Genomic DNA, 25,978 nt, shown 5'->3' with positions numbered 1-25,978 from the left:
TATCTCAGGGAGCTCCTGAAAGTCGGACTCTTTTTTTGTACTCCTACCTTTCTTTTTTCTTTTGCGGCGATCGTCGCGGAGACTGTCCGCTCTCCTGTGCCACCCGCGCGGCGGTGATGGTATTCAGGCTCCTCTCTTCTCCGTGCTCAGTGGAGCCAGCAAATCTGGGGCCTGGCATTCGATTCCCCGCGTGTGCGCGGGGCGCCGCCATTTTGGCGGAGCCAGGCTCCGGAGACGCGCGTCACTTCCGGCGCGCCGGGAGGAGGGGCAGGGCGGACGCTGGGGCCTATTTCCGCTTCCTGGTCCGGCGCAGCGGCGCTTTTGGATCCAGGAAGCGCTACACATGCCACATGAGTAGCGCTGTCGTCTCACTATGGACAACACAGAAGACACAGCGAGTGGAGCAGGCACTGGCACCAGCAGGACCTCGGCGGGAAGCAGTAACGTGAGTCTGTCTTCCTTAGGGGTGAGGGGGTCTTATGTCTCTCTCTCGGTCTCCTTATTTTTTTCCCCCCAGTGGCATGGGGGCCTGTCAGGACGCAGGCAGTGGTCACTTTCCTTCCTGGCGCACCTGGTGAATGGGGGGGTTTTTTTTCCGTTTTCTGTCTGAGACCGGGTCTCATTCCGGACCCCTTTATTGTTTTTTCTTCTCGCCCGTTTCCTTAGGTCAAAACGGATACTAAGAGAAGGTGTCCTGCGTGCAGGACTAGATTGGGGGAGGACTGGAAGAAACCTTGGTGCAAGCATGCATTGCGCAGTAGTGCAGGAAGAGTCAGCTTCTATTAGAGAGGAGTTAGTCTCTTCCGTTAAAAACGAGTTACTGGCCCAATTCCAGTCAGTTAGGGGATCCCTAGCTTCTACCCCCTCTACTCAGCCGTCCACCTCTCAGTCCTCCCAGGAGGTAGTAGTATTATCTTCTGGGCCCTCGTCTTCGAGGAGGTATCTTTAGGGCAACCTCAGGACCCCTCTAGTGGGGAATCGGAGACTGAGGAGGAAACGGGGTCTCCCGCAAAGTTTAAACTTTCCTTAGAGGAGGTGGACAATCTCCTTATAGCCATTTACGCTACCTTAGGACTGGGTGAGGAGAAGAAGGACCTAAGTTTGCACGATAGAATGTATGCTGGCCTCTGCGAACCCAAGGGTCGTACCTTCCCGGTACATTCGGTTATTTCCGAGACTATTCTACGGAATGGCAGGAGCCGGAGAAAAAACCCTTTTTTTCCAAGTCCCACAAAAGACGCTTTCCTTTTGGAGAGGATCCATCAGCTATCTGGAACAAGGTTCCAAAGGTGGATGCAGCCTTTTCGCAGGTCTCGCGTTCCACGGACTTGTCCTTTGAGGACATGGGTCTGCTCAAAGATCCTATGGATAAGCGTATGGATCTTCTCCTTAAGAAAGCCTGGCAGTCTATTTTGATCAATCTGAAACCAGCCATGGCTACCACTTGCGTGGCTCGTAACCTGGAATATTGGGTGGATCAGCTTAAAGCACATATTGAGGCTGATTCCCCGAAACAGGATATTTTGGATTCTTTTTCCACTATAGCTGCAGCAGTTGCCTATATGGCAGATGCCTCGGCCGAGGCGATTAAATTTTCTGCCAGGTCCGCAGCCTTAGCCAACTCAGCCAGGAGGGCCCTTTGGCTCAAACCTGGCCAGGAGACGCAGCGTCCAAAAGTAAATTATGTGGAATCCCGTTCTCGGGAGATACTGTTCGGCCCTGAACTAGATAGTATTCTGGACAGGACGGCAGATAAGAAAAAGGCTTTCCCAGTAAAAGCGAAAAATCCTCCCCCTAAGCGTTTTTTTCGGGCCCATAAGCAGCAAAATAAGGGTAAAGGGCCACAGGGAAAGAGAGGTTGGTCAGCGCAGAAGGGTAAAGGTAAGGGAGTCCTTTTCAATCCTCCTGCGCAAACCAACAAGCCGCAATGACTCAGCCCTTCGGGTAGGCGGAAGGTTGGAGAATTTCCTTCCGCAGTGGTCGGCAGTATCAGACAACCGGTACATTCTGACCACTATCGCCCAGGGTTACACTATAGAGTTCTCGGAGGCCCCACCAACAAGATTTTTGGTAACTCAGACCCCAAGAGATCCAGTGAAGGCATTGGCTTTAAAGTCCTCCCTGTCGGAGCTTCGACAGCAGGGAGTATTAATCCAGGTCCCTCTAGTAGACCAGGGCAGGGGGTTTTACTCTCATGTCTTCCTAATAAGAAAGCCCACAGGAAAATTCAGGCTAATCCTGAACTTAAAACCTCTAAACAGATGTGTGAAGTACAGAAGATTCAAGATGGATTCGATATTTTCCATCAGGAATCTTCTGACGCCAGGTTGCTTCATGGCTTCGATAGACCTGAGGGACGCGTACTTACACATTCCTATATCCCCAAAGTCGCAGAGTTTCTCAGGCTAGCGTAGAGTTGGAGGGCACAGTACAGCATTCCAATACAGGGCCCTCCCCTTCGGGCTCTCATCATCACCTCGGATCTTCACCAAGGTGCTGGCAGAAGCCTTAGCACCTTTGCGGCTTCAGGGGATACAGGTCATCCCTACCTGGACGACCTCCTCTTCTTTGCCCCCTCGAAAGAGAGGTTGTTGGCAGATCTGTCTCGGGCACGAAGTCACTTGGAATCCCTGGGCTGGATCTTAAATCTTCAGAAGTCCGCCCTAGTACCCTCCCAGGAGATTCGTTTTCTGGGATTCCAGGTGAATTCACTATGCCGGAGAATATTTCTCCCTTTGGACAAGACAACCAAGGTCTTAGATTCCATTCGGTTGTTGCAGGCCCACCAGACACTAACAGTCAGGCAGGTTATGGCAGCTCTGGGAGTCTTGACTTCCACCATGCCAGCCGTCCAGTGGGCGAGATTGCATTTCAGACCCCTGCAGGCTTTTTTGTTGAAAGCATGGGATCACAAGCCCAATTCCCTGGACTCCCAGGTGAAGATTCCAGCCAGTGTAAAGAGATCCCTATACTGGTGGAAAAATCAGAGAGTGCTTGTGGAAGGTCTGGAATGGTTCTTCCCAGTGGAAAAGAGGCTTACCACGGATGCCAGCGCCTGGGGATGGGGAGCCCACTTAGACGAAAGGTTCACTCAGGGAAATTGGCTAAAGGAGGAATCCCTGCGTTCCTCAAATTGGAGGGAACTAAAAGCAGTCGCCCTGGCCCTAGTGGGCTTTGCTCCACACCTACGGGGTCACCATGTTCAGGTTTTGACAGACAACTCCACGGTGGTAGCCTACTTAAACAGACAGGGGGGTACGAGAAGCCGGATGCTTCAGTCCCTTACCACAGAAATCCTGCTCTGGGTAGAAAGCAACTTACTTTCCCTGACGGCCTTACATCTGAAAGGATCACTAAACCGGGTGGCGGACTTTCTAAGCAGACACCAGATTCGGGAATCAGAGTGGTCCCTGAATCCAGAGGTTTTCCTACAGATCACCGACAGATGGGGTCTACCAGAGGTGGACTTGTTCGCCTCGAAGGAGAACTCCCAGGTAGGAAAGTTCTTTTCCCTGAGCCAGGGGGATGGCTCCCTAGGGGTGGATGCTCTGGCGAATCCCTGGGAATTTCGCCTTTGCTTTGCCTTCCCCCCGTTTCAGCTAATTCCCTTGGTTCTGAGAAAGGTCCAGAAGGAAAGGGTCCCGGTCATCCTCATCGCCCCGTTTTGGCCCAGAAGAGCATGGTTCGCGACGCTCCTGATGATGGCAGCCGAACCTTGTTGGCACCTGCCCCTCAGGCGGGATCTTCTAGCACAGGGCCCGGTCTCTCACCCGGAAGTGGCACGACTTTCCTTGGCAGCGTGGCTTCTGAGAGAGAAATCTTAAAAAATAAAGGGTTTTCTGACCGTCTAGTTTCCACCTTACTTAACAGTAGGAAAAAAGTGACCCGAGCTATCTATGCCAAGGTTTGGAAGGTATTTTCCACATGGTGTAGCTCAGCGGGCCAGGACCCTAGAGATTTAAGTTCCATCTTGGAGTTTTTACAGGCAGGGGCAGATAAAGGCTTAGCTATCAGTACCCTAAAGGTGCAGGTATCCGCACTCGCAGTGTTCTTGAGAGGCCTGTGGCCACAGAACCCTTAGTGGGTAGGTTTTTTAGGTCTCTCACGAGATCCAGACCACTTCGGTTACAGGGGTTCCCGAAGTGGGAGCTCTCAGTGGTACTTAGATCCCTGGCAAACAAGCCGTTTGAACCCTTAGGGGAAGCATCGCTTAGGAATGTTACCCTAAAAACTTTGTTTTTGATCGCTATTACCTCGGCACGTAGGATCAGCGAATTACAGGCCCTGTCTATTAAGAGCCTTATTTATGTTTATTTACGGATAGGGTAGTGCTTAAAACTGACCCTAAATTTTTGCCAAAGGTAGCTTCTAAGGCAAATCGTTTACAGGACATTGTCCTTCCCAGCTTTTGTTCTAGTCCTTCGGGAGAGAAGGAATTATTTTTTCACATGTTGGATGTCAGAAGGACTTTATTAGGTTATTTGGAGATAACAGGTCCGTTCAGACGCTCGGATGCTCTATTTGTCCTCTTTGGGGGTATCAAGAAGGGCCAACAGGCATCTAAGGGGACCCTAGCTAGGTGGCTGAAGCTGGCTATCCGGGAGGCTTATTTACAGGCAGACCTGACCCCACCAGAGGGGGTTAATGCCCATTCAACCAGAGCTCTTGCAACTTCATGGGCAGAAAGAGCTGGTGCCACGCCAGAGCAAATCTGCAGGGCAGCGACGTGGACAAGTTTTCACACGTTCGTGCGACATTATAGATTGGACCTCACCTCGGCCAGTGATCAGGCATTTGGCAGGAAGGTCTTACAAGCTGTCGTCCCGCCCTAAGGTAGTAAGTCTCTGTTATCCTCTCAAGGTGCTGTCCTGAAAGACGCCTCGGGAAAATTCAAGTTAGTCTTACCGGTAACTTGTTTTCCAGAAGTCTTTCAGGACAGCAACGACCCGCCCTATGAGTGTTAAATGAACTATGCTGTGACTAACGTATGTGTTTATGTGTTCCAGCCGGGGCCGGAGGTTTTTCTCTATTACAACTGATGGTACAAGGAGGGACCTCCCTTTTAAAGATTGGAAAGAAGGTGTTTCCTGATGGAGTGGGAGGAGTCACCATATCTCAAGGTGCTGTCCTGAAAGACTTCTGGAAAACCAGTTACCGGTAAGACTAACTTGAATTTTTGATTTCACTCCTCACTACCTATCGCAGTTTCGGAGGCCATGAAATGCCAAGATGGCACAAAACCCCCCCAAATAACCCAATTTTTTAAAGTAGACACCCCAAGCTATTTGCTGAGAGACATGTTGAATCTATGGAGAATTTTATATTTTGCCACAAGTTTTTGGTCTGCGACATTCATCCCAATTCCTGTAGGCCCATGCTGTCATGGACACCTCTCTGTTACCATTTTGGACTGGGCTTATGATATATTGCATCACAGAGCTATGCTATTTCAGCATAAAAGAGCTGCAAAAGAGGATGCAGGGGATGTATACCTTCTAAAAAAAACAAACCACTTCCCGCCCGGCCCATTGTCAAATGACGTCCACAAAGGACCTCTACCGATCCGGGTGGACGTCATATGACGTCCTGGGCTTTGCAGCTAGAGGCATCATTCAGATATCCTTCTCTTCTGCCGGCGATTCTGCACAACGTAAGAACGATCATAGTGGCGGTTCCGCCGCTAGATCGTTCTTACAGGCGGCGGGAGGGGACATCCCGCCGCCATCCGGTGCTTCTCCGGGCTCTCCCCTGTGCCATCGGGGGCCTGGAGAACGAATCGTCTGGCGCTGGCAGGAAGCATAGAGATGACTGGTGACCAGATGGTCACCAGTCATCTCTATGACCGTCGAAGGACCCGGGCGCGATGTGATGACGTCACGCCCGGGTCCCCGTAAGTAAACAAACACGCAATTGCGGCTGCTAAGCAACAGCAAGCATGAGATCGGTGAATTTTTTTTCACCGATTTCATGCTTTCCAGCCTGGAGGAGAGATGTAGGGTCTTATTGACCCTGCATCTCTCCATAAAGAGTACCTGTCACACACATTCCTATTACAAGGGATGTTTACATTCCTTGTAATAGGAATAAAAGTGATAACAAAAAAAATAAAAATAAAAAAAAAAGTGTAAAAAAAAAAAAAAAAATTTTTTTTTAACGCCCCTGTCCCCAGTAGCTCGCGCACAGAAGCGAACGCACACGCAAGTCCCGCCGACATATGTAAATGCCGTTTAAACCACATATGTGAGGTATCGCTGCGTGCGTTAGAGTGCCAGCAACAATTCTAGCACTAGATCTCCTCTGAAAATTTTTACAGGTTACCAGTTTAGATTTACAAAGCATTGCCTATGGAGATTTTTAAGTACCGAAGTTTGGCGCCATTCCATGAGTGTGCGCAATTTTAAAAACGTGACATGTTGGGTATCTATTTACTCGGTGTAACATCATCTTTCATATTTTACAAAAAAATTGGGCTAACTTTACTGTTTTGTTATTTTTTTTTAATTCATGAAACAATTTTTTTCCAAAAAAAAGGCGTTTGAAAAATTATTGCGCTAATACCGTGCAAGATAAAACGTTTCAATGACCGTCGTTTTATTCCCTAGAGTGTCTGCTAAAAAAACATATATAATGTTTGGGGGTTCTGCGTAATTTTCTAGCAAAAAAATTATGATTTGTACATGTAGGAGAGAAGTGCCAGAATAGGCCCGGTATGGATGTGTGTATAACAGCCCTGTATGGAAGCGGTTAATGGCCAATGACAACTACCTATCTTCTTTCTCGTGCTTTTTCATTTATTTCAGTCTTGTGGAAATATACATTTTTTATTAATGTTAAAAACATGATCATGTTTTTTGTTTTTATTTTTTCTTTCAGTGTCTATTTGCACATTCCCTTCGTAAGTTCTCCATGAGAGACTGGGGTATAGAACAGAAGTGGATGTCGGTCCTTTTGCCCCTGCTTTTGCTCTATAATGGTATTATTTTATCATATTTCATAAGGTTAATTTTGACATCTTCAAAGGTGACTGTGTGTTGTTTGTTTTGTTTTTTTTTTTTTGTTTTTTTTTCCTACATCTTTTACTATTGTATGTAACCAATTTTAAATTAACTGAAAGGGTAAGTCCACGTAGAATTATTATTTTAGTCTGGGCCCTGGGGGGATGTCGGCAACTTGAGTTATCTTTGGGCTTCATATTAGCTGTCGGGTTCTCTATCTGTGAGATTAATCCCCAGTTCCACCAATCTGCTATGCCCAATATGAGATGTGATATTTTTGGAGGTAAATATTGTGGTGTTACATGGATTATATGCAAATGTGTTTTATGGTGCTTGTGGTCTTGAACAAGAGCATTTATTAGCCTATTTTATTTCCTCTCGTTGCTGATTGTTCACCGACGGACATGCTAGAATTTCAAGTAGATTGCTAAACTGAACAGTGGTCCATTCTGATCAAACAATGTTTCACCTGTTTCTTGCAGATCCATTCTTCCCTCTCACATTCCTGGTTAATAGCTGGTTTCCTGGCATGCTCGATGACCTGTTTCAGTCACTCTTCCTATGTGCACTTTTGCTATTTTGGCTTTGCGTCTATCACGGCATTCGGGTGCAGGTAAGCAAAATAAATCTATCCAGTTACCAATAAATGTGTTCTCTTGGGGCAAGTCGTTTATGTATTAAATTGTGTACATTTCTCTTAAAATCGTGAATAAATATACAAGTACACATGTATAAAAACATTTTTCCCAAACATTCGGGGTACAGTTATTCAAACATTTTTGAATTTTACCGCCTTGAGGTGAAATTGGACACTGGAAAAAAATAATTAAACATACAATCAGGTTTAACCCCTCTCATTCCTGGTATACTTCATTATTTTTTTTTTCTTGCAGTCCTAGGAAGATGGACATCCTTTTTCTCTATTGAGAAAAGTTAAAGAATTTTACTTGTAAATTTTATTTTTTCAAGATCAAGACTAAATCCACATGATGCTGAGCCACATCTTCAGCAATATTTTTGAAGGATGTACCCAGACCCCGCTGGACCAAAGATTGCAGGGCCTGCCTTGAATGTGATCTTTGGGTACTAGACTTTGCCGGTGCAGTACCCCCCTACTACTTACCTGAGCCCATCTCTATCCAGCAATGTTGCACGAGTGCCTCGGCCATACAGGACTCTCTCTCCTGATTGGCTGAGACACAGCAGCAGCCAAAGTCAGTTAGCGAATTGGAAGAGAGGGGCTGGGGCCGAACGGGGACTCTGTCTAAATGGACACAGAGCTGCAGATCGGCTCAGTGCCCCCATAGCAAGCTGCTTACTGTGGGGGCATGCGACAGGAGGGGAGGGTCCAGGAGTGCCAGCGAGAAACCTGAGATGAGGATCCGGGCTGCACTGTGCAAAACCATTACACAGGGCAGGTAGGTATAACATGTTTTTATTATTTATAAAGAAAAAAAAAAAAAAGACTTTAGTGTCACTTTAAGTACCCCCTTAATTTGGTACCAAGTGCCATAGTAAACATAACTATCATGATGCAAGATAACTCGGCGTCATTGATGAGAAACCAGCATGCCAATAAGAAAAGGACAAAAAAAAATGAAGAAAAAAAGAGAAGAACTTCAGCTTGCATGAGTGCCTATTCCAACCAGCATAGTGAAAGTTGCTTTGCTAGGAAGGGGATTGTATATAGTTTATCCAGGAGCTTCAGATCCTCTCAAAACTTATAGAAGTATCGCCTAAAATGCTAACCATATTTTCATAAATTTTTATCCAAGTACATTTTTGCTTCATCACCACCAAGTCCATTACTGGGTTCTTCCTTTTTAGCCGCAAAACCATAAAATATATCAGGGTCTGAGTAGATCTGGGAACCCCTTCAGCGGGTTAATTTAAGTAGTGCAATCCCAGGGTTTTTAAAAATATTGATCATAGTCACCGAAAAAATCAGGAGCGTGAACTCCTATAACAGTAGCATCTAACCTTAGAGCAGGTCCACCACATATGGTACATAGTACCTACCTGCCGACATCCTTGGAAACAAAGTGAGTAGGAGCCTGGGTACATTTTTGACAAATGATTAGGTACTGAGCATCAGCAGGACAGTACTTTATTCACCTCAATACAGGGCACTTTCACCCCCTTCCTGCCCAAGCTATTTTTCAGCTTTCAGCACTGTCACACTTTTTAAATGACAATTGTGCGGTCATGCAACACTGTACCTAAATAAAAAAAAAATAATCTTTTTTCCCCCCCCATAAATAGAGCTTTCTTTTGGTGGTATTTGATCACCTCTGTGGTTATTATTTTTTGCGCTATAAGAAAAATAAGAGTGACAAGTTTGAAAAAAACACAATATTTTCCTCATATTTTTGGTAAAAGTAAATTGCAATAAATGTTTATTGTTTGTTTTGCACAAAAGTTATAGCATCTACAAAATAGGGGATAGATTTATAGCATTTTTTTTTTTTTTTTTACTAGTAATGGCGACGATCTGCAATTTTTTATCATGACTGCGATATTTTGCTGCAGACATATCGGACATTTTTGACACTATTTTGGGACCATTCACATTTCTACAACGATCCGTGCTATAAAAATGCATTGATTACTGTTAAATGTGACGGGCAGGGAAGGGGTTAACACTAGGGGGCAATCAAGGGGTTAAATATGTTCCCTAGGGAGTGATTCTAACTGTAGAGGGAGGGGACTCGCAAAGGGGAGGAGACCGATCGGTGTTCCTCTGTACATGGAACATACCCGAGTCTCGCCACAAAAGCTTCTGTTTTCAAAAGCTGTATGTGTGGAAATATTAGTGGTGCTCCGTTTTTTACAAGCGAAGAAAGTGGAGGATTTGTTGCAAGTGAGAGCTCAGTGGTAGGTATCTCGAGCTGTTAAGTAAAATAGGTGGAGGGATGTATATTCCTGTGGTCCAGGAAATGGCCTGTGCAGTGAATGCCCTTATTCAGCCACCGTTGAAGCTCTCTGGAGCACAGGCCTGGTGGAAATGACAGATTATTAAATAGTGGTGCTACGGGTGAATGAGTGGAGTAGAGCTTAAATAAAGCGAGTTGAATAGTGGAATGGCAAGGAGCACACACACGCCTCTGCTTCTAAGGCGATTCTATCCTGCTTATAAGATTGAAGTACAAATGGGTCAGCTGGTTCACCTATACCATATCCTAAGATCCGGCACCCCCAGCCCACCTAATTCTTGCAGTGTATATAAAGAACGGCACATCACTCTGGGGCCCCAAATAAATTAATAAATTATAATAATTTATTCTGATACCTCCTGAAGGTCAACAACAGGAAAATGTACAGAATAATAAAGAACTTTAGGTTGACTGCGGCAATCCTTTCCGCCCAAGCTAAAGAAACGAAGGAAGAGCACCTTTTCATATCCCTCAATAAACCAGTAAATAAATGTGGATAATTGGCCTTTTTAAAGCATCACTATTGTAGAGGTTAGCTTGATTCCTATATATGGAAGAGAGCCCATCTGCCAAAGGAAACTATATTTCGTCTGTGTTTTTTGATCACTATATTTTCTCTGTGTTTTTGATCAAATCCTAGTACTAAGGCCTGATGGGAGGGGTAGGGGTTATACCTGGCTGGCCACCAGCTTTTTTTTTTTTATTTGCCAACGTTCAGGTCCTCCCAAAGGTGGCAGTTGACCCATTTGTTTAAAAATAACTAAAACCTGTGTAAGTATAAAATCCTTTTTTGGTATGTGGCTTTCTTCATTTTAGATGAAAATAAACCCAACTGTATAATATTTTTTTAAATACTGTATTGGCGTATAATACTCACTTTTTTACCCTGAAAATAGAGGGTAAACTGTGCCTGCGCGTTATACGCAGGGGGCTGTGGAAAGTGTTTTTTTTCCCTGAAACTTCCCTTAAAGTTAGGGTGCGTGTTATACGCCGATAAATACGGGTATGCCCATTATGCAGTGAAACATTAACAAACTTTTTATTTTATTTATTACTCCATTATTATAGTCAAAATTATTCATTAATTTAGCTCAGTGGTTTTTGATAATTAAAAGTATAGTAACATTAGCTATATAAAAGTGATCTGTTCAAAATAAAATTTGACAGTAACCATCTTTTTATGCAGTGCAAACTGCAGACCCCAAACTATATACAGTAGGAGTGCAGTATATACTGCATAGGAAGATGTTTACTTGAAGTTGAGCCCTGACATCAGTATTGGGCACACCTTTTCCTATATGGTTTATCTCCAATGTCTTTCCCTGTTCCTTAGGGGGAGAGAAAGTGCATGACTTTCTATCTGCCAAAACTGTTAATAGTTGGACTTCTCTGGCTTGCTTCTGTGACTCTAGGCATATGGCAAACGTAAGTATTGCTTTGTATTTGATTCTGGCTTGTTTCTGTCATGTAACTGGGTTTTTATGCAAAGAGAACTACACTCACAGACACTTTATTAGGGACACCTTGCTGGTACTGGGTTGGACCCCCCTTTTGCCTTCACAACTGCCTAAAATCTTTGTGGCATAGATGCAACAAGGTTTTGGAAATGCTCCTCAGATTTTGGTCTGTATTGATATATTAGCATCACGCAGTTGCAGATTTGTCAGCTGCACATCCATGATGCAAATTGCACGTTCCACCACATCCCAAAAGGTGGTCTAATGGCCCTCCACATTCTAAGTAATTAATCTGGTGCAAGCATGCAGGTAAGAACCTCTGACTTTCCTCAACTGCATACATAGGCTAGCATCCTTTAGAAAGAAGTCGGCAATGGAAGGCTCTGTTTTTCAGAACAGGCTTGATTTTGTAAGGAAAAAAAAAACACAAGGGGGTAGATTCAGGTACATTTGCGCTTTTTTTGCGGAGGCGCAGGGCAACGTTTTTGCCCTGCGCCCCCGCAAATTTACTGCACTGCCCTTGATTCACGGAGCAGTAGCTCCGTAAATTGCGTGGGCGCGCCGGCAAAATGCCTGGCGCAAGCGCACGCAATTTAAATGATCCCGTAGGGGGCGGGAATCATTTAAATTAGGCGCGTTCCTGCGCCGATCGTAGAGCGCATGCTCCATCGGGAAACTTTCCTGACGTGCATTGCGGCAAATGACGTCGCAAGGATGTCATTTGCTTCAAAGTGAACGTGAATGGCGACCAGCGCCATTCACGAATCACTTACGTAAACTACGTAAATTTCAAATTTCGCGACGCGGGAACGACGGGTATACGTAACATTTGGCTGCCCCTGCTAATAGCAGGGGCAGCCTTACGCGAAAACCGCCGTACGGAAAAGACGTAAACTGCGTACGCAGGGCTCGCGTAACGTTGTGAATCGGCGTTGGTATGCAATTTGCATACTATACGCTGAGCACAACGGGAATGCCACCTAGCGGCCATCGCAAGAATGCAGCCTAAGATATGCGGGCATAAGAGCCTTATGCCGCGCATATCTTAGGCTGCAGTCGGCGTAACGAGGTTCCTGAATCGGGAGCATTCGTTACGCCGGGGAAAGTAAGCAATTGCGCTGTGTAACTATGGTTACACAGGCGCAATTGCTTCTTGAATCCAGGCCACTCTTCCTTTTATTCTTCTATAACTTTGGCAACAGTTTACTCTTACCTGATTCTCGCCTTCCTTGAGCTTTATGAACTTCAACCAATATCTTTGTCTGTATATCTTACATTTATAACCATAAAGAGTAGCATGTTAATCCAGGAATTTAATTTTTTTCTAATTAAATGAAAATGGCAGTGCATCTTATGTTTTTATGCCTTTCTCTGGATAAAATATTTTTTTCAAAATTTTGTTTTTAAAGTTTGCTCAGTTTACATATGCATGCAGTCTTTTCAAATATTTAAAGTGTAAGTAAACCCACCTACCTATCAGCCAAGGAAGCTGCCATCTTGGCCTATGTTTATTCTTCAACTGCCATGGTGCTGCACATGTGATCAGTTATGACACCAGCCATTGGATGGTTTGACAGTTTGGTTGAGAGCACAACCAATGTGACAGTTAGCAATCCCGTATGTATGTATGTATGTATGTATATTTCATATGTGGGGTGGGGGTACACATGAGATAATTATTACTCCATTAAGGCACCGCCCCTGCAACGTATGAGTGGGGCGGTGGAGTGGGGCTTTGGGTGTGCCAAGATGGAGTCAGACAAAATAAATACATTTCACAAGGATTTATTAAAAAAAATATATAGAAAAGGTTTAATACACCATCCTTGGATGGAGCCATTTAAAACATTGAATAGATCACAATTAATTGCAAGTTACAATTTGTTACTATTTCTTTGGTCCAGGGTGTGTGTAGATCCTGGCGGTATATCGTAGAAGTGGCCTCTTATACGATATACCGCCAGGATCTACACACACCCTGGACCAAAGAAATAGTAACAAATTGTAACTTGCAATTAATTGTGATCTATTCAATGTTTTAAATGGCTCCATCCAAGGATGGTGTATTAAACTTTTTCTATATATTTTTTTTTTTAATAAATCCTAGTGAAATGTATTCATGTTGTCTGACTCCATCTTGGCACACTCAAAGTCCCACTCCATACTCTACCTTTTATACTTTTTACGTATAGCCAAGAAAGATAATTGACTATCTTTTATTTCAAACAGAGTTAATGAATTACGTGATCCAACTTACCAGTACAGAGTAGATGCTGGCAATTTCCAAGTAAGTGCTGGATTTATGTGTAAATATATGAATAGCTGTAAGGTATAACTTACTAAAGTTTAAGTGTGGCTTTTTGGTTGTGTACATTTATGGGCGTAATTTAATTTTGGTTAACAAATCTGTCCTACATCATTGGTAATATTGACACCAATAATAACAAAGCATCATACGTACTATATCCAGGGGTCTGAAGCTTCTGCATCAAGCGTCCCCCCACCACAAAAATTAATAGATGCAAACCCTAACAAGATGATTAAAAAGCATTGTATATCATTAACAGTTGGCTTATTTTTAAATACTAGTAAAATACTTTGTTTTCACTTTTTTTTTTTTTATCCTCTGTGTTGCATAATGTCCGACCCAATGAAGCTATGTAAATGGTTATAACACGACACATGAGGTAGCCCCACAAATGTCAGAGTTACAATTTTTAGCACCAGAGCTCACATTTAACTCTAAAACTGGTAACCTGTAAAGGCTTTTAAATCGTTGCCTAAAGACATTTTTAGGCACCATAGTTTTCCGTCATTTCACCGGCGTGCACTATTTTAAAGGAGAAGTGTAGCTCATTTGGCTGTACGTCTCCTGTGGATCACAGAAGTGCATTTCGTTCTGCACTCCTGTGACCCATTTTTAGCAGCCAGCGGGCTGAAGCCCGCTGACGCCAGAGCCAGTCCAGGCTCAGGAAACTTTGCGACCACATGGTCAGGATCCGCCCACATGCCTGTGCTGGCACCCGGCACAGCATCTCTGTGAGCTGTTGAGAAGCTGAGTCCAGGCGCTCCAGCTCCCTCTACAGCCCCAGCGCTCCAGTGAGCATGGGGGGGGGGGGCAGATCAGAGAGCCAGTGACTGATAGTCACCAGCTCTCTGCTCAGGGAGTTCTGAGCCATCAGCTGTGTTTGATCGATTGGTTCTCATTCTTTGAGTCGGCGGGGGACAGATGCAGCATCAGTCCAATGCTGCATCTATCTAGGTAAGTATGATGATTTATAAAAGAAAAAAAAAACAATCTCCACACTTCTCTTTTTTTTTTTTAAATCTTGACATGCTTTGAGTCTGTTTTACACAGCACAACGGAAATTTTTAAATTAAATGGTATTATATCTTTTTTGTATGCACTAAAATGCACTCTGTTGTATTTTTTTCCCTTAAAATTTGCATTTGATAAAGATCTGCGCAAATATTGTGCAACAACAACCATTATTTTTTTTCTCCAGGGCCTCCTGCTTTCAGAAATAACATAATGTTTGGGGGTTTGAAGTAATTTTCTAGTAAAAAAAAATGCAGATTTTAACATGTATGTGAGAAATGTCAAAATTGGCCTGTATGGCAAGTAGTTAATTTAGAAGGAATTTATATCTATAGTTTCATTAACTCACAACAGGCAGAACAAAATTTACAGTGGCAGTCAGTTTATAAAGCAAAACTCTTGCAGAGATAGTGGGACCTCCCTCATTATTACAATAGCAGGTGTACTGACCTGGAAACCCAAGCACATATATCCAGTTGCTGCTATCCTGAGAGCTAAAAGGAGCCAGAGGGCAATCTAGCTCACTGGCATCTGCCATAAAATGAAATCATTTTGGGTGAATTGATCCTTCAGTGTATATTTGAAGCCTTAAAAAAAAAATCTCTAACAGAAAGAAATTGTGGAAAGCTCAGAAACACACATTTACAGTAACTAATCAGTTTGTGTAAAAATATAAACAAATATACAATACCAATGCTAGGGAAATATTATGGGTCAATACATTTTAGTATTAACATATACTGTATATGTAAACCCAAGCACTAAAATCTCATAAATGCTTTAAAATATTAATGTGATTACAAAAAGTAGTTTTTCAGTATTTTTAAATTTGCATCTTTCATTAAAATATTACCCGACTGTACTGCCTGAAAGGCATTTCCTGTTCTAGGATGACATCCTTGTGTCCCTGTCTCCCAATTGTACCGAGCCTTCAATGGAGAGATTACAATAGACATGGTCCACTATTTGTCACTATGGGAAAAATCTGCCTGAGAAATGCCATGCAGTCAACGCTGAAGCTCATGTACACAGTGGAAGGTTGCTGGAGATCAGCAAAACTGAGATAACGAAGGATGAAAAACTGGTGTTAAACAAATAAAAATCAAAAAATAAGTCAATTGTTTATACACAGTGCTTTAGCAAACTAAATGGCATACATTTTGGGTCTCCTTTACCTTCATTTATAATCTATGTGATAACTATGGTAGGTAAATATGCAGAGCTACATCTTCCTATGAAATATTAGGCATTCACACACGATCTTACAAACTGGTCTATGATTGATCTTTTACTTAAAACTTTTAAAGCTGTTAAAAGCTTAAAAATATGTTTTCCTTCAGTTAGATGCATGTCTATTGGTCTTTAATTGCAGTGCATGTCTATGAAGCTGTAAACAAACGGCTTAAGGTGACATTCACACCTACGATTTGGCCCGATAGTGTGTACAAGCAAGTGACCCAGCGGTGGGTCCCAGTGATTAGCTGCAGGAGGTATTCCTATTGAAAGCAATGGGAGGCTGCTGACTCCTGCAGCCAATTGCAGCTGCTTGCATGTAATTACTATGCAGCAATCGCCTGAAAGTGATCGGCCCTGAATGCAGATAGCTAGGGTGTTTATCCGCACCTTCACAATTCACTGAAAACTACAAACCATCTGCCATGGTGATAGGTTGGATTGGAAGTTTATTCATTCCTTAACCACTTCATAGTAACATGTTGCATGTTATTGGTTGAAAATGGTTGTCCTGTCCCTTTAAAAGTCTGCCAAAATGTTTGTGAATGACTGACTGAACCACCATACAACATTAATCAAAGTGCAAAAATATGTGAACATATACAGTTGTCCAAGAATTGCTCACCCTTGTGTAAACTCCCCATGACATAAAATAATAATAAATAATATTTGTACAGCACATATATAGTGTGTGTGTGTGTGTGTGTGTGTGTGTGTGTGTGTGTGTTTTTTCTTCTTTTTTTCTTTTTTGTTATGACACGTGGCATTTATATAAAGTGAGCCATTAGTAAACATTGAATGTTTGCATATTTTTATTTTTTAGCACTTTGTGAATGATTGAACCACCATAAAACATCAATCTACTTTGGTTGACTTTTAAAGGGACGGCAAAAACATTACATCTAGTCTATATTACTTGTTGCCTTCCATATACATGGTTTATCTACCTGGGGTTCAGCTACAAAAGGCCATTCAGTTGACGAATGCTTTTACATTTTCTTCTAGAGGACAGAATCTGTTTTCAATGAAGTCCATGCATGACAGGAAAAGAGAAATTGTACATTTTAGTTTTCATTTGTACAGCTACTGGATTCATGTCTAGGATCTAGATCGGAGAAAACAAACAAACGTCACTGATGATTCCATAGAGTGGAGCCTGAGATAGTTTGCACTCTGTGCATGTGGTAACCTAGCCAAGGTGCCCTATGGAAGGTTGCTGTGATAGTCTATACCAGGGTCCTTTGCATGCATAGTGAATTGGCAATAAGCCTGGGATCACACACGCATGCGGCAGCGATTTCAGTGCAGCAGTCCAGTGCGGTTTTGTTCACCAGTTCTAGTGCAAATTTTTACCTAAAATCGTACCGGAACTGGACCCAAAATTGCACAGGGCCCTTTTTAAAACCGCACTGCGGCCGTCTGGCACATGTGTGAACCGGCCTTATTGAAATCCAGTCCAATTCACATGTTATGTGAATTGGATGTGGTTAAAAATGCATTCAATTTGCATGTATGTGCATCGAGCTTTAAAGTTCTTTTGGCATTAGGATTACTACCTCCCTGTAGAAGTAGCTCTGCCTGTATAGTCTCCCATTTGACTTCCATTTTGCCAAATGTTTGATGAAATTTTCATTGTGGATGTTTTGAGAACTGAAGTTTAACTTTAAATGTAGAATTAAAAAAGTACCGGTATATATTTATGTCCTTCTAATAACTTTCTATGTTCTCTTCAATTAGGGAATGAAAATTTTCTTCCTTGTGGTAGCAACAATGTACATCCTCTATCTTTTGTTTCTTGTTATAAGAGCGTGCACCGAACTACGAAATATGCCATATATTGGTAAGATTTTTTTTTTGTAAAGTGAACTATATTCTGTGCATAAGTGGCAAGTAAAAGTGGGTGTATCTCTTGTCAATAATACAAGAAACACATTGCATAGCTTCTCTGTATGTCAGAGAGTGCTAAAGATTTTGTTTTAAAATGTTTTAAACATTTGTCCAGGTCTGTAGTAGCAAGAATACAAAATTCCTGACTTTAATTGGAGCTGTCTGATAATGGGTATGACCATATTATGTACACAAAACAAAAACTTAGTTGACAACACAGATTCTCTTTTCTGATTATCGAAGGCTCCATTTGCATTTGTGCAACTCCAAAGTCGCATGATTTCCAGTGTGACTTTAATGCCACTTTGATGCGACTTGGGTCCAAAGAGAAGTCCGGTCAAAGTTGCACTCAAAAGTAGTGCAGGCACTTTTTCAAAATCGCCGTGACTTTAAGTTGCACCGATCTGAACTGGTGCCATTAAAAATAATGGACTGTGACTTGTCGTCATGTTCAAAGTCGCATGACACGGTGAATTGACAGCAGTTATTCATCCACCCCAGAGTAAGGGCATTTTCAGACTATGGGTTTGATTTACTAAAGGCAAATATACTGTGCACTGCAAGTGCAATTGCTCTAGATCTGAGGGGTTGCTCGCCTGGTTTCTATCATCCAGTCATGTGGAAGCATGTCCCCCCCCCCCCCCAGATCTAGAGCAACTGCCTGTATATCCCTGTGGGTTACATTGATTTGCATTAGGTCAGCTAATTTATTTTGAACAGGCTGGCAGCATTCTTTGATGCCGCAACAATGGACCTTAGTTATTTTCCTTCATTCAAACACTGTATGGAAATGTGCATTGTGGTGCACTGCAAGGAGAGTGCAATCCCCAATACTGTAATAGTGCATTTGGGTGTCATTCAAATTAAATGGCATCAGAACAATCTGCACCATGGTCACTTTGCTTTCTACTAGTGTTTGGTAAAACCTTTAACTACAACACATGAATGGGACATTGAAGGTATCATTGAGCCTTGATAAGCCTTCAGCTATACAGTTAGTTGCTGTGCGGTCTGCGGCACCTCACATTTGCCAATACAGCAGTTTGTTTACTCCCTTTTCTCCACGGATGGCAGTGCTTTTTTTATGAGGTCACCTATAGACAGGGTCATTGTTGAGAAGCTTGGAACACACAATAGCTCTAGCAGATACATGTTTGTTTAATTTAGACTTAAATACTTTTAATATGTTTCTGTAGCCAAACTTTTTTTTATTTTATTTTTTTGGGGATTAAAACGTTCCACCCATTTATTTCAGCAGCTCCAAAAAGTGTAGCTGCTGACTTTTAATGATCACACTCGACTGTTCCACGGTCCAGCGATGTGGCTGTACGAAGCCCCACTCCTCTCCCCCTCTCCACAGCATTGGTATTCTAACTGTGGGCACCCGGCTGTGAAGCCAGGCGTGCACTGCGCATACACGAGACGCGCTGTGAATGTCCGGGCAGTTTTCTGGGACCTGTGACATGTCCCAGAAGATTGCAGGGAGGAAGGGGGGATAGGTGATCTTCCTTCCGGTGCCGCAGTGCCAGGTCAGTAAGTGGGAGCTGGGTGCCTATAAAAACAGGGTACTTGCCCCCCCCCCCCCAAAAAAAATTACATGCCGGATTTGGCATGTTGGGGTCACCAGCACAGGAGGTGAGGGGAAATCTTTCAGTAGGGATGCCTATTTAAGTGAGAGCATCTTTTAGGGACTTCCATTCACTTTGAAGAGTTTCCTTGCTTCCTGTGTCGGCGGGAAAATCTCTCTCCAAGTGGAAAAGAACGCACAAAAATCTGTCTAGTTCTAAGCCTCCCGTAATAAACTTTGCTAAACTAAAGGAGGAAAACCAATAAACTTTGCTAAACTAAAGGAGGAAAACCAATGTTTTGACTATAGTTTGGGGTGTGACCTTTCTGCTGCTTTTTATTTTATTTCTTTTTTTTCAAATAGCAATTTTTATTGTGTTTTTTTTTTTTTTTTTTATCACAATAAAAACAGAGAAAAAAGACATTCAAAAATGTAAGCACAATGTTCAGAGGAAGCACTTGTTGAAGAGTAAAAGAAAATTATAACAACCATGGCCATTACAAACACAAATGGCACATTTTCAGTTAAAGCATTATAACCATTGGAACATAGTAACGTAGAATAGTATCATTGTAAAGGATATTATAACTTGAAATAAAGCATGAGTGCTAACGATCAGGAAGAAGGAAAAAGAGAGGAAGGGATCAACCCAATAGTTTGTTCACTCCTCCTTTAGATGCCATAATTCCCAGACACAATTGTGAATAGCTTCCTAATGTTATGTTTTTTAAAAATATTTTCTGTCTTTCAGATCTGCGTCTAAAGTTTCTTACAGCTTTAACTTTCCTAGTGCTTGTTATCAGGTATGTCAGTGGTAAACCTATATCTAGAGGTCATCTGCTTTGCTCCAGAAGCAAAGCAAACATGATTGTTCAGAATAATAAAACTTGTTATTGTGGATCAGTTAAGTTCAATTTTCTGACATTCATAAGTGAGTCACACTTTGAATGACAATTGCGCGTTCATGCTACACTGTACCCAAACTAAAATTGTATAATTTTGTTCCCACAAATAGAGCTTTCTTTTGGTGGTAATTGATCACCTCTGGGATTTGTATTTTCTGCTAAAAAAAAATAAAAAGACTGAAAATTTTGAAAAACTTTGTAAATACGCACGTTTTCTCCTTCACTGATGGGGCTGCACTGACGGGCACTGGTGAGAACCGATGAGGTGGAATTGATGGGCACTAATATGCAGGACTGATGGGGCACTGACAGGCGGCACGGATGGGCACTGACAGGCGGCACGGATGTACTGTATTGTACTTATGGATGCCAATCATTGCCAAACAATGCCTGCCAATCAGTGATTCCCATTGTGGGCACTGATTGGCATCCATTGTGGGCACTGATTGACATCCCTGGTGGTCTAGTATGGGCATCCTCGGGGGGGGGGGGGGGGCTTTGCTGATAATCGATCAGCACAAACCTTCCCTGTCAGAGGAGCAGCCGATCGGCTCTCCTCTACTCCTGACACCCTGCAACAACGATTGCCGCGATGCGCTCCCCCTGGTGCGTGCTGCGGCTCAATATCCTGAGGACGTCATATGACGTCCAGTCAGGATATTGAAACCACTTTGCCGACGTCTTTTTGTTATAGGGCGGGCGGCAAGTGGTTAAAGTGGTTCTAAAGGCAGAAGGTTTTCTATCTTAATGCATTGTATGCTTTAAGATGAAAAACCTGTGTGCAGCAGCCCCCTAATACTTATTACCAGAGCCTATCTTGATCCAGCGATTTTGCACGAGAGACTTGGCTTGCCGGGTCTCTCCCTTCTGATTGGCTGAGACAGCAACGGAGCACCATTGGCTCCCACTGCTGTCAATCAAAGTCAGTGAGCCAATAAGGAGAGAGTGGTTCCATGTCTGAATGGACACACAGAGCTTTGGCTTGGCTCAGGTGCCCCCATAGCAAGCATAGAAGAGGAAACCAAAAAAGAGGAGGATCGGGGCTCCTCTGTTCAAAACCACTGCACAGAGGAGGGAAGTAGAACAAGTTATCTTCAAATGAAAAAAAAACAAGACTTTATCACTTTGAGTTTATTGTATTCTCCTTTTTTGCCTTGCAGCATCGTCATTTTATATCTAAGATTCGGTTCACAAGTTTTACAGGACAATTTTGTTGCAGAGCTGTCTACACATTATCAAAATTATATCCTTTTGCTTGCTAGCTTATTAAAATTCCAACTGGTGGTAGTAGAAACAGATTTGCCACTTAAATTATTGTGAATGTTATAGAGTATGAATTTATTATTATGCACTACAGGTTGTTGCGGTTTGTAGGACCACTGTTGTGTAAAATATTGTAGTGTGATATCTGCATATGTAATAATGGTATTCAGTATATAAATTTCTTTCTATATTATGCCTTTATATTTTTTACTATAACGCTGCCAGGGTTGCTAACAATGGGTCATATTGTATTCACATGGCTTAAGTATTATTTGTGTGTAAATGTAGAGAAAAAATATTCATAAAAACATGAACATTTTAAATGGAAACTCTTATAATATTGTGGATACATGTCTTTAATTTATAGTTTTTATTAAATATCAACATTTTCATTTATGGTAGTTTTTTAGACCTTAGACTAAGCATTGTTTTGTTTTTCCAGTGGTTCTCCATGATCTAAGTATAAGCTTTTTAGAGAAGAGCCAGTTTATTTCCCCTTAACGCTTAACACCAGCAGAGTTCTTGTCATTCTATGGCTTGCTGAATTTTTATCTTTACACTTTAGCATTTGTCTACTCACCATCAAAAAATGCTCTGTATGGTAAGTGTTACCCTTGAAATTTTCTCTTGTATTTTTAGCAAATTTATTTAAATTAATTAATGTTTACTCAAAAGTAACTTGTGATTCGAATTTAAATTTAAAATGTTGGGTATTTCATATTCAGATTTTCATCTATTGGGGAAAGGAGTGCCTATACACTTCAGTACTAGAGTGTTTTTATTTTATTTATTTTTTTATTTTGGCAATGTCTTAGTTCCACCCAAAATATCTTTAAGTTTTTTGTGGTCTATGGTAACGTATATTATGTTTTATTCTGGACAGATAGGAATTTAATTTGTTGCAAAATTGCATACATATTTTCTCTTAGGTTTTAGATTTCTATATTTTTTTTACTATTTAGTCCCAATTAAAACCAAAGTACAGCTAAAATTGCAAACATAAAATCATCACAAAGCATATAACTTAGTTAGTATCATGTGTCCCTTGAGTTGATTCTTGATTCTTTCTCTGCCCTATGAATGACACGGGATCTCTGAATGGGGGATTGGCAGATGATAGCTCCGCCTCATCAGAGATCGTGTGTTATTCTTTGAAGCCGTAGTACAGCTTCTATAAATGGTGGATCAGGCAGGAAAGGGTGGACATAGGCAAGATTTCTTGATGGGAACTCCTAACACCCCCTTAGCTGCTACTCTTTTAAGCAAAAGCTTACATTTCAATTCTCTCAGCTATTCACATCCCCGGAGGTGGACCTCCTAAGTCACCAACACATAGGCCCATAAAGAGAGGTCTCTGCACCTTCAGATGTTTCAAAATCCCTGTCAGATGTGCACATCCTGATCTCCAGGTTCAAAAACAAGCTGAACAAATTTGTATAGAGGACCAGGGATCCTCCAACCCTTGCAATAGATTTTTTTTTGTTGTGTTTTTTTTTGCTTTTAAGAGAAAAAAAAGTTTACATGGTTCTCCAAAGTTGTAGAGATGAGTGGTTGCCATCACTTATCTCTATGGGGAGACACTGCCAGCGCTGTATGATTCCTGGGCTCTGCAATTGGTAATGCAAGCCCCAGGAAGAGGCTGGAGGGGGGGCACCTCTTCCACTGCTTCCAAAAGTGATCCACCATTGCAGAGACCGCTTTCATCTGAAAGCTGGCTCCCTAAGGCAAGAGAAAATACTGGGTTATGGCTTCTAGCTGTAGCCATATACCCGGTATGTAGTGATGTAAATTCCCAGTTGGGCAGTCGACAAGTGGTTAAAGTGGACCTTTATTTAGAAAATAAAGTCCTGTTAGATTACTTCAGGCTGGTCCCTTTTGGAGTTGTGTAAAACGTTAAAAATAATAGTCTATATTGTTTAAAATCCAGTAATACTGTCTTACCCTGGTCTGCACGTGCCCAGTTGCTCTCTATTTTTAGGCACTACAGTTTGTAGAGACCGATCTGCTGACAGCCTTAAAGTGCAATTAAACCCTCCTATCCTTTTACAGCCATGGAATCTGCTGCTGTCAGGCCTCGTACACACGACAGAGTTTCTCGGCAGAATTCACCGAGAAACTCGGTCAAAACCCGGATTCTGCCGAGAAACTCTGTCGTCTGTACAATTTTGGCTCGATGGAGCCACCGAGGAACTCAACGAGAAAATAGAGAACATGTTCTCTATTTTCTCGTTGTCCTCGTTGTTCTATAGGAGAAGGCGGCCCGCCGAGCTCCTCGGCGGCTTCATCCCAAAACTCGACGTGCCAAGCACGTCGAGTTCCTCTGTCGTGTGTACGGGGCCTTAGATTTGCAACCTCCAGGGAGCTGCACATGCGATCAGTTATGACACCAGCCATTTGATGGTTTGACAGTTTGGTTGAGAGCAGAAGCAAATGTGACCATTTTGAATCCTTTTTTTTTTACCGTAAGTTAAAGGCCTTTTTTTTCCCCCGTAAGACCCTTTTCAGACATTTTGCAGGCGCTATAGCGTTACAACTAGCGCCTGCAAAGCTCCCTAAAATAGCTGCTCCATTCACTCCAGTGTCAAAGCCCTCAGGCTTTGACACTGGATCGGTGCGCTGGCAGGGCATCAGAAAAAGTCCTCCCAGCAGCTTCTTTGGAGCGTATTAGGAGCAGTGAACTCACCGCTCCTAATGTGCTCCTGCCCAAAAATCATCCTAAGGAGAAGGTGCTTTTACACTTTCAATGTTCGATGGCTTCGATTTGACAGTCTGATTCTTGGTTTGTTCTTCTGAGGTTCAGGCTAGTTGACGCTCTATTTCTAGGTGGATTTGAAAGATAATTTATCAGACCTATGGTATTGGGGTTAACATTCTCTTTCATAGTAGAGTCCCATTCCACCAGGAGTGTCGGTGCTTCCTAGGTGATTCAGCATCCAAACTTCTTCTGTTCAAGTTTGTAATGCTATGATCTAGTCTCCTTTTCACATGTTTACTAAGTTCTAACAGGTAGATGTTCACACCTCTGCAAATCGCAGTTTTAGTCGAAAGGTCTTGCAGGTCGCTTTATAATGGGGTTTTTCCCTATTCTGTTTTTGGGTTTTGGGCTTGTTCGCTTTGTCGATGTGTTGCCCTCCCCATATGCTGCCCACATCCCATGCTTAGGGACATCGTAAGTAGTCATGACTATAATGTCCACTGTGATTTTGCATTTTTGGTTTAAAATCCTTTTCTTGGAATACATTACAGGGCACAGGGATCCCTTACCACTTGCTACAACACTGAGGCTTCGCTGAGAGTGGGTATTGCCTGGGCGGGAATTCCTGCTTTTAGCCAGTATCCATTCACCTGTTAGTGGCAGTCATGAGAATAATGATCTTCTGGTCCTGTGATGTACTCCAAGAAATGTAAACAAAATAATACATGTATATGGTATGGGGTCATTAAAGCTTCTGTTCAGATGGATTTTGGGGTCTTGACCCTTGTAGGGTATTGTCTACAAGAAAGAATGAGATATTGAATATATGCTTTAAAGGGACTAGGGTCAAACAGAGAAGAGTCAAGATCCTGGTGATCACAGCTGATCTCTCAGGTGTGCCCGTATATGAAGAAGAGATGAGGAGTGGAGAACATGTTCTTCACTTTTCATCACAGGATACGCTCTTCTGTCATTTACTTTTACACAGATGACCAGTTTATGAACGTGAGATCTGAAGATCTCATTGGTCATCTCTGTAAAATATCTCCAGCTCAGAGTTGGAGAATCTGGGTGAGAAGCTGCTGCCATGTGAGGGAGGAGGATTCTTTCGTTCTAATATCAGCAACAGCAAGCTTAAAGATTGATATAAATAATAACTATATAGGTTTGTGTGCGTTTTTTTATATATATATATATATATATATATATATATATATATATATATATATATATATATATATATATATATATAGTGTGTGTGTGTGTGTGCACCCCTCACATTTTTGTAAATATTTTATTACATCTTTTCATGTGACAACACTAAAGAAATATCACCTTGCTACAATGTAATGTAGTGAGTGTACAGCTTGTATAACAGTGTAAATTTGCTGTCCCCTCAAAATAAATCAACACACAGCCATTAATGTCTAAACTGCTGGCAACAAAAGTGAGTACACCCCTAAGTGAAAATGTTCAAATTGGGTTCAAAGTGTCAAGGTTTTGTGTGACCACCATTATTTTACAGCACTACCTTAACTTTCTTGTGCACGGAGTTCACCAGAGCTTCTCATGTTGCCACTGGAGTCCTCTTCCACTCCTCCATGACGACATCGCAAAGCTGGTGGATGTTTGAGACCTTGCGCTCCTCCACCTTCCGTATAAGGATACCCCATATATGCTCAATAGGGTTTAGGTCCCGAGACATGCTTGGCTAGTCCATCACC

The 25,978-nt window shown here is 42.4% G+C and overlaps 1 protein-coding gene across 3 annotated transcripts in view; it reads left to right on the top strand.

The window, feature by feature from the left end:
* Nucleotides 1-25,978, top strand: part of TMEM181 (transmembrane protein 181) — a 73,788-nt gene that overhangs the window by 36,980 nt on the left and 10,830 nt on the right. For all 3 annotated transcript variants that reach the window (XM_040350945.1, XM_040350946.1, XM_040350947.1), the window contains exons 8-15: nucleotides 6,874-6,973; nucleotides 7,478-7,608; nucleotides 11,262-11,353; nucleotides 13,615-13,672; nucleotides 17,675-17,777; nucleotides 20,143-20,194; nucleotides 21,457-21,539; nucleotides 22,071-22,160. In XM_040350945.1, the coding sequence (XP_040206879.1) occupies nucleotides 6,874-6,973; nucleotides 7,478-7,608; nucleotides 11,262-11,353; nucleotides 13,615-13,672; nucleotides 17,675-17,777; nucleotides 20,143-20,194; nucleotides 21,457-21,539; nucleotides 22,071-22,160 (709 nt within the window). The remainder of the gene's footprint in view (nucleotides 1-6,873; nucleotides 6,974-7,477; nucleotides 7,609-11,261; nucleotides 11,354-13,614; nucleotides 13,673-17,674; nucleotides 17,778-20,142; nucleotides 20,195-21,456; nucleotides 21,540-22,070; nucleotides 22,161-25,978) is intronic.

Source organism: Rana temporaria, chromosome 4 (genome assembly GCF_905171775.1).
Source record: "Rana temporaria chromosome 4, aRanTem1.1, whole genome shotgun sequence".
NCBI classification, from domain to species: Eukaryota; Metazoa; Chordata; class Amphibia; order Anura; family Ranidae; genus Rana; species Rana temporaria.
This window is presented reverse-complemented; position numbering and strand designations above follow the sequence as displayed.